Source organism: Capsicum annuum, chromosome 8, assembly GCF_002878395.1.
Source record: "Capsicum annuum cultivar UCD-10X-F1 chromosome 8, UCD10Xv1.1, whole genome shotgun sequence".
Lineage (NCBI taxonomy): Eukaryota > Viridiplantae > Streptophyta > Magnoliopsida > Solanales > Solanaceae > Capsicum > Capsicum annuum.
Genome location: NC_061118.1, coordinates 145,688,760 through 145,706,351, shown reverse-complemented (window position 1 = coordinate 145,706,351; position 17,592 = coordinate 145,688,760). Strand labels below are relative to the sequence as shown.

The following is a 17,592-nucleotide window of genomic DNA, read 5'->3' as shown; positions in this document are numbered from 1 at the left end:
GAAAGGAAAGAAGATAGAAAAAGAGATGCAGTAATCCACAAAATCTTCTCTATTCTCTATTTATCATAAAATCAGATCTTTCGTACAAGAGGTGCCCCTTTTCATTACGATCGATCACCCACACCCTTACTGGAAAAGCTAAAACTTGATACACACTAGAATCACGAAAAAGAAACAGGACCATGGAAACCAAAGAGAACTAATAGCACGGACATGCCTATCTACAAAATAAGTGACTGCAGGACACACGTGGACAGCAGAACAGCAACGGAAAATCTCATCATGTGCCTTTAGCAGAGCCGCTCAACTCCCTCCCCAATATAGCGATAGACATTTACGCTAATTCCAAGTTGGTGCGGTTAACGCTTGAAGCAGAGGATCTCATTGGAAGCTCTTTTAACCATTTCTAGCAAAGCTGTTCAAGGCTCTTTACATCCAGATAGCTCATGTCTCTTCTGAATTTGAAGCGGATGAAAGCTTTTCATCCAAACTTTCAAGCAAGTCCTGGTAATCAACAAATGATGGATGGGTCTGAAGATGCACATGAAAACCACAGTGAGATATACAAATGAAGTCTGACTAACCAAGAAATGATGTATCAAATTTACCTTTAAAGTAATGCTATATGCTTTCCATAAGCGCAAGTCATGCTGAAATAAATCAAACAAGACCTGAGCAAAAATAACAAAAGGCACCCCGTGTGAGTTACAACTAACAAAAGCAATTCTCAAACTAAGCAGTAAAACTGATGGCAAACCATTTTTCATGTAGTTAAGGCAACCTATCTGAAATATCCTACATTCGGTTAAGGGAAGTAAGCCAAACCTCAGACCGCCTCAAAAGTGTGGCCAGCACTACAATCCACTCTTTGAACTTCACAGAGCACATATGAGACAAAAGGAACTCTGCATCTAAACGACTTTGCAATGTTTCCATCTGAAGCTGATGATTCAAAAGAAACAAGATAATCAGTATGAGTAAGTTCAACAATAATGATAGTTGGAGGCTGGAAAATACCTTAAGAATGCATATTAGCAAACATATCAACAGAAATACATCTAAAATGGAAATTCAGACACCATTTGGGAATTGATTAGCACAAGTCAAAAGTTATTATGTGCTATGGACATAATTAAGGGAACACAAATAAAGCATGAAAACGAGAGATTGAAATTGATTTTGAGAGTACTTTGCTACACCACAAAGATCAATAAACTCATAACTTGATCATAAAGTAGAAACTTCTAAATTCTCTGGAGACAAAATGCCCCAAACACATCCCCCGGAGAAGACCCTTTGCAATGGAAGAGCTTAAAATAGTTTATGGACATAATTCACCCTATCATCCATCTGATACGACATCTAACAGGATAATGATACATCTGTAGCATTCTAAGGGGGTGTTTGGATGGGCTTTTCTTAAGCGACTTAAAAGCCAAAAGTCAAAAGTAGGTAGCAACCTACTTTTGGCTTTTGGCTTTTGGCTGCTTCTTTTTTTTTTTTTGTGCTTTTTAAGCCTTAAGTGCTTAAAAGAACTTTTTGTCTTTGCCAAACACCTCCAAAATTAAAAAGTGCTTAAAAGCCAAAAGCACTTAAAAATAAGTCAATCCAAACACCCTCTAAGTGTTATTGACAAGCAACACTTGTTAGTACCTTCTGACCAATAAGTTCAAAACCTGAAGCAAAATTGTCCAAACGAGCACTTCCATATCTTTCTCGCTGCAAGTATTCCTGCAGGCATTTATGTCACATGATTTGTTTTCAATAACATAATAGGATACAATCGAAAAAGTTTGTCAATCATACCACGAGGTCAAACTGTGTGCCCTTCACAAATGCGACGAGCTTTGACAGTTCTTTTCCAGACATCAAATAGCTTGCATGACTTTCTAAAATATTCTTAACAGAAGCAACATGGGCACTCTGCTCTTTAAATGAACTGCTCCAAAAAATTATAAGAAAAAGGAACAAAATAAGTGGAAGTCTTCTTCCATCATCAAAACCACAATCTTAGTGCTAAAATATAAAAGAAAGAACTGGCACAAATTAATGTAGCTATATCTACCCTTTGGACTCCAAAGTTTGCCTCCGGTAACTAGAAGGAAACAGAAAATATCCAAAGAATCTAGGAGATAGTTTCTCAGAATCAGTAGTTGTGGGTTCATATTCCCGTCCAGATCTGAGAAGAAACCTCACCTGAAAACCAAGCATAAAAATGTGAATATTTTCACAAAGAAGACAATTATCTAGTTAAAGAAACATAATTGACATCCAAGTTCATACCAGTTCCCCTGCCAATTCGTATAAAGATTCATCCAATGTTGCCTGGGCAAGTGGAGAACACCACGTGAGCTCAAGGAGTAAGTCCAAACTTGTTGATGTTACTGAAATGTTTGACTTTACAAAGCATGTGTTCGCTTGATTTTCCATTTGGAATATAAATTGAACTAAAGCTCATTAAAATCTTACTAAAAGTTGAAATGCCTGGGACCAAATATTATTTATCCGTTACCCAGTCGATTTGATGTTTTACAGACGACAAAAGTCATGGAAATTGTCAAAAAAATATCCAGTCATCCATAATGGTTATCACCTCACAAATGCAACGGATGCTAAAGTTAAAGAAACAGCAAAGCATGGCATCGAAAAGAGACTGCTTTGAACATCTAAATGAAAATTACTTAATTTTGGAATTGGTCATTAAATTTTTTCTTTTAACCTTTGTAATTACATCTGCAATATTTTTCTGCCAATTTTATTTCTTCAGCAGGATAACGAAAAATATATAATTATCCAGGGAAGTAGTTCAATACATTACATGGATACAAAGACAACATTCATTACATCTGTACGTGATTACCTGCAACAAACGCAATGCACAATACTGACTTACAGCTGGACCTTCAAGCTTAGCAATTACCTGCAGCCAGAGGCATGTTAAGCAAAGACATCCAAAGGTACAATTTCTTGAAAGATATTGCACAAAGCACGCCAGACAAACTAAAGCAGACCCAAACCCCTCCTAAAGAAAGGGTAACTTAGAGAAGATATAAAATTTGTAGCCAAAGAAAAGATGAAAATTGCAGACAGAAAATTTGAAACTGAGAGCCTGTAAGGCTGTAACTCTTACTAGTATATAGCAAGCGGCAGTCCGATACCATCTCCTTTGAAAGCACTCCTCAAATAGCCTAAACATAGAGACTAATTAGCTAATAATGGACTTGGACACAGGCAGAATTAAGTTTTTACCATCTATGATCCAACTAATAGGCTTTCGATATACATGAAAGCTGCTCATTTGTTAAAATTGATTCAGTAGTGTCGTACAAGTTAAAGAATAATTCTTTTACATACTCAGTCGATCTCCCAGCAGCAGCAAATAAATCTGCCCAATGCCGGCCATCAGTCTTTCTTGCAACACTAACGACCACGTCAAAGTACTCCGGAAAATTTCTAATCAAATCACATGTCTTATCCAGAAGTGAGGAATTTGTTGAAGGGTTGGGAATGACACTCTGATTCTTGCTCCTGTAAGAGAAGACATATTTTATTACTATGATGAAAATACAAGTGTTCTGGGGATTGGCAGAGGGAGAATAAAGAGCTAAGAGAAGACTGTGAGATCAAAATCATACAAAATTGGTGACAATATCAAGAAGAAACTTCAAATTCCGCCAAAAGATGCATTCCGAGAAACAGCATTCAATAAAAATTAAACTCCACCTCATTTTATATAATTGGTTTTTCTCAAAACTAGTACTATTATTGTCAGAGTCAACTGGGACTTCTCAAACTATAAAGGGCAGTGCAGTGCACTAAAGTTCTCGCTATGCATGGTTGGTCCGGGGAAGGGCCAAGACCACAAGGATCTTTAACTATGACCTTCTTTCACAATTCTATAGATCTAAAATCATTAAATTTTACAAGTGTGATTCTTACTATCGAAACAGTCTCTCTACCACAGCAGTAGGGGTAAGGTATGGTAAACTCTACCCTCCTAGACCCCACTTTGTGGACTACACTGGATATGTTGTTGTTGTTGATTCTTACTACTTTTTGTATAGCTTTTGCATATGTGAATTGTGTTTTTTTAACTAAGAATTGATTTAATAAATTAAGCTAAAAATAAGATCTTGGATCCTCGGTATTCCATAAGCGTTCATTATGGATGGGTTGGAGGGAGACAAAGTACTACAGCAAGATATTATTTGTGATTCAACAATGTTCTCACGGAAGCTCCCTGAATATCAGAACTCTAATTCTCGAAAAATATCTATGACGAAAAGGTCAGCAGGAGTACTTTGGATAGCAAGTGATTATCTTACAAATTATAAAATTGGTAAAAATTACCCAGAAATGTCGGCTTCAAAAACAGTAAAAAGAAGCCACTCTAAGCAGTGCGAAAAATGTGGCTTCTCTGCTGACAATTGTGCCAGTCTTAGAGCTTCTTCCTTTTTATCCCTCTGCCAAACAGTAAAAGAGATAATCATAAAAATGAATCTGTTCGTGCACTCTGCTTCATGTAAATCCTTGCAGTTATTAAACTGCAAAAATTATTGTAGCATATTGGAAATGAAAGCTTATTCACATAAAAACACAGACTGCTAACGCGCACACACCAAAAAAAAAAAAAAGGAAAACATGGATTTTCCAAAAAATTGTCTACCGAAATCCACATACGCGACATGAACTTGTCAAATGTTTACAGAAGACATAGAACATGAACAATAACAAACACGTGCATGGAGTAAGATTAAACATGAACAATTAAATGCACATCCACAAGTTTAGTTGTATAAAATCTTCCTACAGAATAATTTTGCTTTATATTTTGTCAAATAAATAAGAAACTGCTACCTTATCATGAAAAATTTTGAATACATGTGACATCTCGTATCAAAAGTTACAGTTTTAACTTCAATAAAATCAAAAACTATCAAGCGCAAAATGTTTCATCTTGTGGTACTTCTCATTTTCTAAATATCTAATCATATTTTTAAAGAAAAATTAATCACCATTCTAATTCACAGAAAATATCCCTAAATAGCTCTGCCTCACTTGTTTGCACTTAATCGAGGTCTGAATCTGACCTTAGGTCATCAAGTGCATTTGTTTTCATTAAGATTTAAGCACTTAATATGTCTGAATAGGTCTTAATCATTAAGATCTAGAACAAAGTCTTAATATCATTAAGAGGTATTCTAGGGTGGGGTAACCTTCACCACCACTCTGTCCACAATCACCAGTCACCACTACTAACCACCTCTACTACCAGTCTACCACCACCATTCCTGTCATCTACCACCAACCACCTCTGCCATCACAACCAACACCACTACCAACTACTACTGTCAGCCACTACCACACCTACCACTCTGTCATTATAATTATAATTATAATTATAATTATAGTCATTGTCGCCACCACAATTAATCAACCATTACCACCATTGCGGTCAATCCCTATTACCAAACCAATTAATCCACTATCACAGCTAGCACCGCCGCCAATTACCACCAACTCATCGTCAACCTCCACACACTCTACAACCACCACCATCATCGTTGTCAAGGGAGCCGCCACCTCAACCATCACAATTAGCATCACCTCCAACTGCCACCAACACATTGTCAACCACCACCATCACCCCCCCAACTACTAACATCAAGCAACTTCACCATCACCACCACCACCACTACTCTTTCTAGCCACTAACATCAACTATTATCATCACCACCACTACAAACCATCTCCATCAACACTAATGAACGTAAATGTTTATTTTTATCAAATAATGAATTTATTTTATTAGATTACTATTTGATTAATTAATTTTTAAATTATAGTAGATTATTTATGTTTACTGATAAATAATTTATGCACATTCAGATGTTGAAAAACAAAGAGTCTTAATCATTTAGTGGTCAGATTTAGAGACAGTATCTTACCCATTCAGATTAGGACGTCTTAACATTAATGAAAACAAATGAGGCCAATAAGCAAAAGAAAGCGTTCAATAGGGTTGAGGGAACTTCATGATTTGATTTGAGATAAATTACAAAGAATGCTGAAGTCCATTATACTATACCATCATTTAATTGCAATTAAGTAACTACGATCATACAATTTTTAGATTTCTTGCACGTTGTAAAGTGAAAAATAAGGTTGATGAAAGCACATAATGGATCATGCAGTTCCATTTCCGTCTATCTCTTTGTTTGTTTAAACAATCGGATGTCCGAAATCCAAAATAGCCCGACTAATTCGAATTTGTGCTATAGAAAGCCCACCTTTCATTACTCCCCCTCTCTCTCAAAGCACATAATGGTAATGCAATTTTACTGTTATATACCATTACTCTCTCTAAAAAATGTGCAAAGAAAATGTAGCACTTGACACATCTCCATATGGAAAATCAAAAGCAATGATTTGACAAAAATGTCACCATCAGCTCCTTGAAGAAAGACATTCTATTTCCTTGGAGAAAGAAATAGAATATCTTTCTTAGTCCAGTATTTGAAACAACTACCACTATAGAAACATAACCTCTTTTTGACTAACTTCCACCTTTTTATCAATAAAAAGATATTCCATCAGTTGTCTCACTTAAACCTTTAAATAGTAACAATTGCAGGGTACCTGTAGAAGATGACGAAGAAGGCAATGCAAAATAGTCTGAGCTTGAGCAGAAGGCTCAAAACATGGAAACTCTGTACATGCAGAAAATGACATTCGCTGGGAGACACCAACTACAACTCCAGCGTTTGGCAGCAAACCCAGAGGATACACCTCGCGATCAAATTCCAGCTCCGGATCCAACTACATGTTCACACCGATTATTTAAATGAAAGAAAGAACAGTACATACGATTCTAGACATAGAGCAAAAGACAGGTCAATATATTTTAAGTTTGTGCGTGATAATAGGTTCTGAGTCTAAAGAGAATTTATGCATGGTGGTAGTTAATGACCCAGGACAATAAATGATAATCTAAGATCACAACTGATGGAGAGGTGATGCTAATTATTCATGGACCTTAGTTTGGTCATAAACTAAAGATAATCACTAATAATATCTAATGCTTAAGTTCTGCAAAAGATGAATCTTAACTCTAACAGGAAAGAAATATATCCATGCGGGTATTTCAATTCTCTTTTCAAATGACATCATGAAATGATCCATTATTTAAATTTCAATCCATGTTCCGTCCTTCAGCTATATCTCACTCGGGGCTCCACTGTTTTAAACTTAAATTAGCCCCAAATATTGTTTGACCTTGAGAAATGCTTAAGCACTTACAAGATCCCAAACAACCTATACCAGAAAATATCTGGGCTTCTTTTAACTTTCCCTGATTCGTTGTTGATCCTGACAACTTTTCTTTAATATTCTTTCCCAACTCCTCCCCTAAAAGAAAAGAAAGAAAAGGGAACAGCAAGCTTTCACATACACCAGTACGTATCAAAGCATACAAAGCTATATTTCTTGAATCATTTAAGAGCTACTACTAACTGAAACACCGGCAATTATACATAGTTTAAAATAAAAGAAAAAGACTGTGGACTGTAGCAATAACATCTTGAATACCTGCAAAAAATCCTCTTGCTTAAAAGCATCAGCACCAGGAGATGGATACCAAACCTGTAATAAGGAGCTTTTAACCAGTAAATATATCAGACATGTAAGGAAAGTACAGAATTTTACAAACACACTCGGTTGTTGAAGAAAACTGTTACCTGCATTCCTCGGTGGCCATAGTCTAACCATGAAACTTCCTCAATCAAGCTTGTTTTCTCCTCTGACTGACCACAGGTAACCCAAAACAACTCTACGGAGTCTGTGAGTTCTCTTTCTCTCCCCTCATCCAAATCAAGAAGTGAAAGTTCCCCATTTGTCCTTAGTATTAAGCATCTGAAAGTACATGAGCACTAGAAAATGACAACAATGTCCTAAAGCACGCATACCAATGCACATCGATACTAGCATGCAGTAATGCCAGGTCCAACTCAGAGATGTAAGCACTCAGCCATAAGTACATACCGGATAGGCTCTCGGATTGACAGATCCAACGAAGTTGATAGGCCATCATTTCCTGCAACGCTTTCTCTTGGGAGCTGATCAGGAATAAAACGCATTGAAGCAGGATGGCTCTTTGCAGTCATGATTGATAGCTCTCGTACTGTAGAAAGCTGTTTGTCATGTTATCACTTAAAAAACGCATGACAGACACAATACTCTTATTCAAAAGAAATTGTTATATATATCTTAAGCTGTAAAATGCAAAAGAGACTTTGACTCAGTTTTATAGAGCATACACGCTAAGGAAGTTTCACCTGTAAATTGGGGCAACTCGAAGGCGTTAGTTCACCAGACAACTTCACATGGTAAATATGGACGTCAAAAGGTCGGTAAGTGACAAGTAGATAATCTTGGTAAACATCCATAACCATCGGTTTGGTAAGCAAAGGTTTCCGACATAGTAATGAACTTTGATCAAGGTGATATCTGGGATAGAAAAGCAATTCATACCTGCCATTCCAAACGAAGTTGAAAAAGTGCTGTTAAAAGCTATCTTTAAGAACCCTCCACATATAATCTAAAATGTTTTTTTTATTTTTGGTTTAACATAGAATCTAAAGGATTCAACCAACAACTGTAAAACAGTGTTCGCCCTTTATCAGAAAAATGGCCCTCGCTCCATAAAATCACTGACCATACATCCAAACAGAAGGAGAGACATAGAGGACTCCTGCAAACACTTGAGATATAGAAGTGTTTTGCTGCAATTTTGATGCATTTATCTGACAATAACAAATTTCTTGTGAGCACAAGGACATTCATTTCGTGTACTAGCTGCCTCTTATGACCAAACAGATCATGAGTCATATAGTTAAATATTGTTTATCATTCAACATTCAAGGGTAAGATGTATAACTTGGAGCTCTGGAATCGAATGCCACTACACCCAAGCCACGCCCTTTAGTGGCAAAGCTAACATATTCCCAAAAAAGGCAGCTGCTTATCCAAGTAGATGCATATGAAGTTCTTTAGTTTTCTAGTCATTTCTGAAATGTTTTCCACATTATTATCACCATTTATTCAACTATCCATCAGTCATCCAGATTTTCATGTCAAGAGATGTTTTTCTAAATGCATTGCTTTCTACGTGCAAAGCAAACACACAGTAGTTTCTTAATTAACCAGCTTAAACATCAGAACAGACCTTCAAATTCAGGAAAGCCAACGCCAACCAGCAGTAAGATGTAAGAGAAATCCAATATATGAGCATACATATCTTGTACAAAAACACCTTGTGCAAACATAATAACGCATGTAAAGATGATCATCTATCCTCATACAGCAAAGTTGATACTGTTAGATAAGGCTCATAGATAGCTCACCCATCAGAAGAATCGTCATAGTTGCAGACAACAACAATCTTCCCAAGCCATAACAAGCCTCTGCACTGGATCTTTTGTTCCTGAGTGACATCTCCAAAAACTCGCCATTTTTTCAATCTTATGTCATATAAGATAAGTCCATGAAGGCCAGCAGCTGCTAAGTACATTCCATCCTTGCTAGCAGCCACATGTTGAACTGGCCAATTCTGAGAGATGTAGGAAACCTAGCGGAGAGTTGAAACTACATTAGAGACATACCTCTCAATAAAGAAACACAAAAGCAACATAAGAAAATGAACAAACCATAATCATCGGTAAATATAACTCTTAACTGGTAGGCTAAGATGCAAGATTTTTAGTTCATCAGTATCTTCTGACTGCACAACAAGCAAACGATCTTCCCCATAGATTACTTGTCGGACATAAGTAGTCCCAGAGACTCCTCTGTTCAGACAGCACTTTCCAAAAGAGAATGCAATAATTCTCTCTGAAGATCCTTCCTCAATAGCATAAAGTCTGTATCCATATTCATCCCAGTTCATCAATGAGATACCGCTCATCATAGGTTCATATTTACATTCCTGATTTCGCTTTACCACTGGAGAAGACGCAGAACTTAAGCCAATTTGACGAATTGTGGACATCAAGCGACAGCCAGAAACAGACCAAACTGTCAGGCCTCTTAACTTCCACCCAACTGCAAAAGCAGAATTATCAGGTGTCCATGCAACACAACTGACAGCACCAGTATCCTCCACTGAATATCTGCAGAAGAATTGCAGGTTATAGAAACAGAATCTTCCATCACCTTCTGTTCACTCTAAGAAAATGCCAGAGCTAAAGAGCCAGTACTACTCTTAACACATCTCAAAATCAGACCAAATAGGTAGGATATTTTCATTTTAATGGTTCATATTGATGACTTTACTTCCACACTAGCTCTGATAAATTTCATAGATATATGCTTCACATGATTGACACACAAATTATTTCTGAAAAGGGGATATAGGCACAAATTAATCAGTTCTTTTGTACCCCTCCATGAAAGCTCCCCCCCCCACCCCCCCACCCCCATTTTTGCTCCCTTGGTGACTTGAACACACAACCTTATGCTTGGGGAGATGAAGGATGCTTACCCCCTGAGCAACCCCCTCTAGTCAGCACCAATTAATCAGTGGTTAGAGCATTGATGGTACAACTGAAATAACACCCTTTGGTAGCAAGTGTGGAACTATGATCACCAATACAATTATCTTACACAGATGCTTCTTCAATTTTACTTTCTACTCACGAGAAACAGAAAGTTAAATAAACTTAGATACATACATTTTTTTAATCATTTCAACTTAAATAGGTACAATACTCAATAGTATGGGAAAAACAGGTTCCTTAAAACACAGATATTTCTTCATGCGTGTCATGCAACATTCCAGGTTTATTGGATGTACCCATAGGGATCACAGATCATTATAGAATTTAGTCGTCACATATTATTATCTACTAACTTAATCACTTATTATCAAGCTAACACACACTTTAAAACAAGACTCCAATAAAAAAAATGAATTTAGCTTGGAACAAATTAAAAGCCAATTTGCACTAATGGATTATCTCATCAGCAATCAATTGTGCCTGTCTTCTCCCAAACTTGGATGTCAACAGCAGTAGCTTACCCCCAATCATAGAGAGACACAGAACGCATAAGCGAAGCAGATTCTGCAATGTCATACAACTCAACAACACCTCTTCTGGTACCAACAGCAAGGAGTTGTTGATCTGAAGCAACTGCAGCACATACAGCATCACCAGAGCCCAGTTTCTTTTCAGCTTTAATAGACTCCATTTGCTTCAGACCTCTTTTGCTCACAGAACATAAGACCAGTTGTCCATCAGAAAATAGCACAACAAGTAACCTTAAGGGTAAGGAAAACTCCAAGTGGATCACAGCAGAGTTTTTCGAAGAATGATGACTGAATTTAGAAAAAGACAAACTCCCACCAGAAGCAAGACCATTTTCTAAAGAACTTGCTAGTTTAGGAACCCCACTGCCATCACGAGGCTGAACATCAAGATCAAAGGCATCAAAGGCCCCACAAAACTGTAATACAACAAGAAAATCATGAATAAATGTCCTTCATTTTCTGCCGACTGAAATGAGCAACTACGGCCTTTAACTTTAATAAATAGACATAAACTAGATATGTCAGCCAAAATTTCATATTAATGTGCGACACTATTAACACATGTTTAAAAAGAATTACCTCGCCCTTCCAGGATATATTATACAGAGATCCATCAGAAAGCCCAACTATCAAATGTTTGTTGTCACAAACTACATTGCTCCTGCAAGCATGCAGGGAATAAACTAACTATGTGCTTCAGCTGAGAATAGCCGACAAGTTAAATAATGCAGAAATGAATCCGGCATAAAAGACATGAATGGAATTATCTTTCTCTTCTCCACAAAATAAACAGCCAGTGCAACAACACAAAGTCCAATAAGTAATAAAGTACAGACAGAATAGGACTTCAGGCTCTCAATATGGTAACAAATGAAGATAAACTATACCTGACAATTAGTCCTACTTAATTGACAACTTAAGTTACAAAACCAAAATAATCTTTAAGAAAGTCCAATTCCTAAAATACTGGAGAAGCACAGGATTCACCAAAAAATTTATTGTCATTCAAGATCAACCACGGGATCTGACTCAACTGGTCTTAAAGTTCAAACTCCATGGTTTTTCTTTTTTACAACAAGTTTAATTCAGTGTTACCATTGTCTATGCTATTTCTTTGAGAATTAGGTCTTAGTAGTATTAGAATTGCACTAAGACCATTTATGCTATTATTTTAGAAAGAGGAGCAACTTTCATGCAGCCTTGACAAAGTTTGTCGCACTTGCTGCCTCTCACTAATATATTCTACCAAAAAGGCCGTCTTCCACTCCCTACTCCCCATTTCATATCTTATATCTTTGCATCACAAATATTTCCACAATTACACCTGTGCATATTCTGTTTATCTGATGTACCATTTTATTTTATTTATTTATAGTGGCAAGGATTTCATATGTCATTCTATAGGAGTAACAACTACACCAATATCATACTCAAAACTTCCGCAAGAGATTTCTAGTAACTGTTAGTCTCCCTTTAAACCTAGCAGAGAGAGTTGAGCATCCTTTATATAGTTTGATTGAGACAAATATTTCAATCCAATTGAATTTGCATTTGACAATCCTCACATCTCAGATAAATAAGTATAGCAAACAAAAAACAAGGGAAGAAGGACTTATAACTTGTTGTTTCATGCATCAAGGAAATAATAGAAACCCATCACTTGTTGGAGCGGAAGAGAGTAATACAACCATCGTCATAGAGCAATATACCGCTAATAGTAGTTAGATACAGAGGAGAAAAATCTCTGGGGACTCTTACTGAACTCCTTTTCACCCTCCAGAATATATTGAATTGTAAAGATTCAGGGTTGAAAATTACAGTAAGTGATATCAGATTAAGTGATTATTAACTCCACTATCCTCTGGGTCTTGCATCATCACGTTGTACCCTTTTCTTTAACAAGTACATCAACATGAAATCAGAAATCAATTTACAGATATGTACAACAACAAACCCAGTATATTCCCACATAGTGGGGTCTGGGGAGGGTAGCGTGTACGCAATCCATACCACTACCTCTAAAGAAGTAGAGAGGTTGTTTACGATAGACCCCCGGCACAAGATAAAAGACAGTATACAAAAGCATAGAACACGATAAAATAACATAGGTACGACATCAACAAAAAAATTGTACATTGCCAAACAAAGGACACCAAAGTCCACCTAAATACTGCCTACGACTCATCCACACCCTTAGCCATCTATCCTAATGCTTTTCCTACATATCTTCCTATCCAGAGTCATGTCCTCAGTAAGCTGTACCTGCTCCATGTCACGTTTAATCACTTCTCTCCAGTATTTCTTCGGTCTACCCCTACCCCGTTTGAACCCTCTCAAGGCCAACCTCTCACACCTACGAACTGGGGCATCCATGCCTCCCCTCATCACATGACCAAACCATCTCAACCTCACTTCCCGCATTTTGTCCTCCACTGACACCACTCCCACCTTCTCCCAAATAATTTCATTCCTAACCCTGTTAGCGCTAGTGGATCCACACATCCAACGTAACATCCTCATTTCCGCCACCTTCAACTTTTGGATATGAGAATTCTTAACCGGCCAACACTCCGCTCCATACAACATAGCGGGCCGGACTGCAACTCTATAGAATTTGCCTTTCAACTTGGGGGCACCTTCTTATCGCATAAAATTTCCGAAGCAAGCCTCCATTTCATCCAACCTGCCCCAATACGGTGAGAGACATCCTCATCTATCTCTCTGAATCGTAGACCCGAGATACTTAAAACTATCCCTCTTGCAAACCGCCTAAGAATCCAACTTCACTACCACTTCCCCCTCTTGTCTCGAGTCACTAAACTTGCACTCCAAGTACTCCGTCTTGATCCTACTCAACCTCAAACCCTTAGACTCCAGGGTTTGTCTCCAAACCTCTAGCTTATCATTAACCCCTTGTCGCGACTCAATTTACAGATATGTAGTTTACATATATAAGCAGACAATTTCAGCCCCTGTCGTGCATTAGCCCTAAATCTCAAGACTCAACAAGATACTTTTTGTAAGATTTTCAGTAAGATACTTCGACAAACAGATCTAAATAATATCAATTGTTGGATAGATATACAATAATTTTATGGCTAGAAATGTACATAAAAACTCAAAACGCCATTTTGCGAGAGACTCATGTTGGGATATCAAAAATCCATGATAAACCCAGAGGAGATGTCAAATCTCCCTGTCTAATTCAAACTGCTACAACCAACAGCATACATATTGAACTATACAGTACCCAACAACCCGTTGACTTCATGATCATTAGGACATCTGATAGGTTTTGAGAAAATAAGGTACCATTACCGATCTCATGCATTTATCTAACATAAATATATGAAACAGTTCTCATCTCAGAGACATCGGAAGACTTATTTTTGTTTAATGGTAAGAAATTTCAAGGGTGAAGTTTTCCGCTTGAAATTATTCAGCTTGAAATTAAATTATAAATTGTCAAAAAGTAGAAAAAGGGTAACTTACATTGTCAAGTTGCTGTTAGCAAAAGGCACCTGTTCATTCAAGAGCAAAGTTATGCTTGCTAGAACCAAACCAGTTGGTTGTTTGCCTCCAATTTGTATTTTCCTTTCTGTAAATTGGACCTTCAGAATGTATAGATAGAAGGAAGAGGTCTGCAGTGGAAAGAAAATTAGACAAAGTATAGGAGGCACTTATTGCTTCATCACATACCCAAGCAACTCTAACTTCTCAATATCAGAAACGGGTACAGCAAACAGTAACAAGTCTTCAAATGTCAGCAATAACCCCTTTCGCTTTAACCAACTCCTAACTAATAATTTTAGGATCTAAGTTCATATTTTACACCATCAGTGTTATTTAACTCAGATTTTCAATCCACATTTGACATAGACAATTGAACATTAGTGTATAAAGTTGAGCCCAATTTTCCTAGAAAGCTCAGCAAGCAATTTGCTTCTCAAGTGTCCATACAAGTATAGCAATTCTTGCAAGATTATTCAAATAGTAGAACATCTTACATTATTGTTTACGTGTGAAATCATCAATTATCACATTTTCCATAAATCCTGAATAATAATACACTATGTAAGAGCACATGGGATGCCCAAGACTCCCGCTCTTCAGATGCAAATGGCGATTGCGTGGAACAATTGTCAGTTTAAATGTCAAAATTGTCACATTTACCCAGAAAACTAACGTGAAACAGCTACTCTTACCAAATTACATTATACAACAACCATACGCAGTGTACTCCCACACAGTGGCAAACTCACATTATACATAACACTGATTAAAAGACACCACCAATCAACTACTCAAACTAGTTGGTGTTGGTTATATGAATCCTCTCTATTCATTCCAGAGACTTCATAATGCCAATCAACGTTACTCCCTCCCTTTTTTATTTGGGTTTTGACTTGGCACGTAGTTTAAGAAAATAAAGCTGGCTTTAAATTAAAGATGTCTTGAACGTACCAAAATATCTTTTAATCTTGGGATCTTAACCATGAAAGGTGAAAAGCTAGAAGTAAAGACTAGCCAAAGAAGTAGAGAAGCATTCTTTTTTGGACCTGGACAAAAAAAGGAAAGTAAAACAAACAAACAAACTGAAATGAAGGCAGTAACTTACAAGAAGTGCGATCAATTTGGTATCTGGACTCCAAACAGCCTGCAAATTCTCGCCTTCCTTGTGAATCGAATCGGAGCTTCTCTTGTACTTTCCCAATCTCACTCTATGCTGCACGCAGTTCAAAATTAATCAACAGCCAGTTCGCAGCAATGATGAAGCAAAGCAAAATAGTGGGAAAAAAGAAGAAAGAATAGATGAAAGTGGTAACATTACCTGTGAGGAGGACCATAATTCAAGATGAGTAGGAGAAACAACAAGCAATAAGCGATTGATGATTTTGAGGTATACAATTTGCTGAGAAGAAGCGCATAGCCCTGATTCCATAGGGATGACCTGTGGCCATCCATATGCCATATACATCTTCGAAAACGGGATTGTTGAAGAGGAGAGGGGATCAAAATCAAAAATATTGGAGATCAGAGAGTGGGAGGGAGCATGATGGTTAGGGTTTAAATGAAGGAGATCCAAATCTGGTGAATGAATTTGATGGTGAACGAAAGATAAGAGTGTCAAATGTGATAAATATGGGACCTCCCTTTCAGTTGGGGGGGTTGGATCTCTCACAGTTTTGGAGAACTCCTCATGTCCCTGCACATATTCATTTCCTTCTATTTCTATTTTCACCCTCCTACTCCTCTATTGGTTATGTTCACTCCATCTTTTGTTTTAAAACTTTCAAATGGGATCCCCTCTTATATTATTTACTAGTCGGCTCAATATTAATCCTTAAAAATTCTACGTTATATATAAATTTATTATTTAGTTAAAATATTTATGTGTTTGTTGATAAATTTTAAGTTAGGCATATATTATTACTAGTTTAGATTGCGTGTTTACCTTATTTTAATGAGTTCAAACATTACACTAAATAAAATATATATTTAAATAATAAATATGAATATAATAATTAAATTTAATATATTTTAAGTATGTAAAGATGGAGAAATTATTTATTAATCCTAATCTTTAACAAAAATATTTTTAAAAGCTGATCGATATTCATCTACCATCTATAAATTGCAATAAAATAATACAATTAAATCTAATCTTTACACACAAAAATTTTCTCAAAGTCGTCTGACACTCATCTACCACCTGTAAACAATAACAAAATAATATGATAATAAAGATATCAAAATAATACAACTAAACCTAACCTTTACATAAAAAGAATCCTCAAAGTCAATCAATATTTATCTATCACCTGTAAACTGCACCAAAATAATACGATAAAAGTGATATCAAAACAATACAATTAAACTTAAATTTTACACATAAAGATTTCTCAAAATCAATCGAGATTCATCTACGAACTGTAAACTACCACAAAATAACAAACCAATAGATATATTACGATAATATAATTAAACCTAACATTTACCTAAAAGAAAAATTTAAAGGTGACCCCCATTCATCTAGTATCTGTAAATTAAAATAAAACAATAAGATAATAAAGATATCAAAATCCTTACACAAAAAAATCTTCAAAGCCAACTGACATTCATCTATGACTTTTAACCATAAAAAAAATAGATAATAGTGATCAGTAAGCTTCAATTTCGATCCAACTAATTCTTGTCTGAGCGAAAATTTTGACCCTAAAGAATGATTTTGAATGAAAACAAATATATATATATATATATATATATATATATATATATATATATACACACACATGTTTAATTCTATTATGCTGACAAAAACAGTGAAGAAGATAAGGGTTAGAAAATCAAGCATCCACAATCTAGACATGCATATTGAATCAAGTTAAATGAGCATCAATTATATTCTCTCAATAGACAAACCAGTTTGTTCTCTAGTTTAACGTATATCTCAATATTTTTAAAAGTGTTTCCTTAATATAGTCCTATTTTAGGAATATTTTTCTAAT

General features: G+C 36.3%; 1 protein-coding gene across 3 annotated transcripts; it reads right to left on the bottom strand.

Moving 5' to 3' along the window:
• Window positions 1-31: 31 nt before the first annotated feature.
• Window positions 32-16,334, bottom strand: LOC107839215 (guanine nucleotide exchange factor subunit RIC1). Of its 3 annotated transcripts, none has more exons than XM_016682618.2 (23): window positions 15,915-16,334; window positions 15,702-15,809; window positions 14,576-14,724; window positions 11,663-11,744; window positions 11,075-11,499; window positions 9,734-10,166; window positions 9,402-9,625; window positions 8,334-8,529; window positions 8,041-8,189; window positions 7,737-7,911; window positions 7,588-7,641; window positions 6,640-6,819; window positions 4,351-4,463; window positions 3,355-3,528; window positions 3,131-3,188; window positions 2,861-2,920; window positions 2,284-2,325; window positions 2,066-2,196; window positions 1,807-1,939; window positions 1,654-1,731; window positions 826-942; window positions 609-671; window positions 32-531 (listed from the first exon to the last, which is right to left on the bottom strand). In XM_016682618.2, the coding sequence occupies exons 1-23, from the start codon at window positions 16,059-16,061 to the stop codon at window positions 445-447; spliced, it is 3,378 nt and encodes a 1,125-aa protein (XP_016538104.1). In that variant the 5' UTR covers window positions 16,062-16,334; the 3' UTR covers window positions 32-444. The 3 variants fall into 3 exon arrangements, with proteins under 3 accessions (XP_016538104.1, XP_047250432.1, XP_047250433.1); XM_047394476.1 differs by having other exon boundaries at window positions 32-504; window positions 15,915-16,326; XM_047394477.1 differs by lacking the exon at window positions 6,640-6,819 and having other exon boundaries at window positions 15,915-16,326.
• Window positions 16,335-17,592: the final 1,258 nt, after the last annotated feature.

Excerpts from the sequence above, each read along its gene's own strand:
- LOC107839215 (XM_016682618.2), bottom strand. The coding sequence starts at position 16,061 with ATGTATATGGCATATGGATGGCCACAGGTCATCCCTATGGAATCAGGG. Across the intron at positions 8,190-8,333 it reads CGAGTTGCCCCAATTTACAG|CTTTCTACAGTACGAGAGCT; the intron begins GTGAAACTTCCT and ends CATGACAAACAG. Across the intron at positions 3,529-4,350 it reads TTTGAAGCCGACATTTCTGG|GAGCAAGAATCAGAGTGTCA; the intron begins GTAATTTTTACC and ends CTTCTCTTACAG.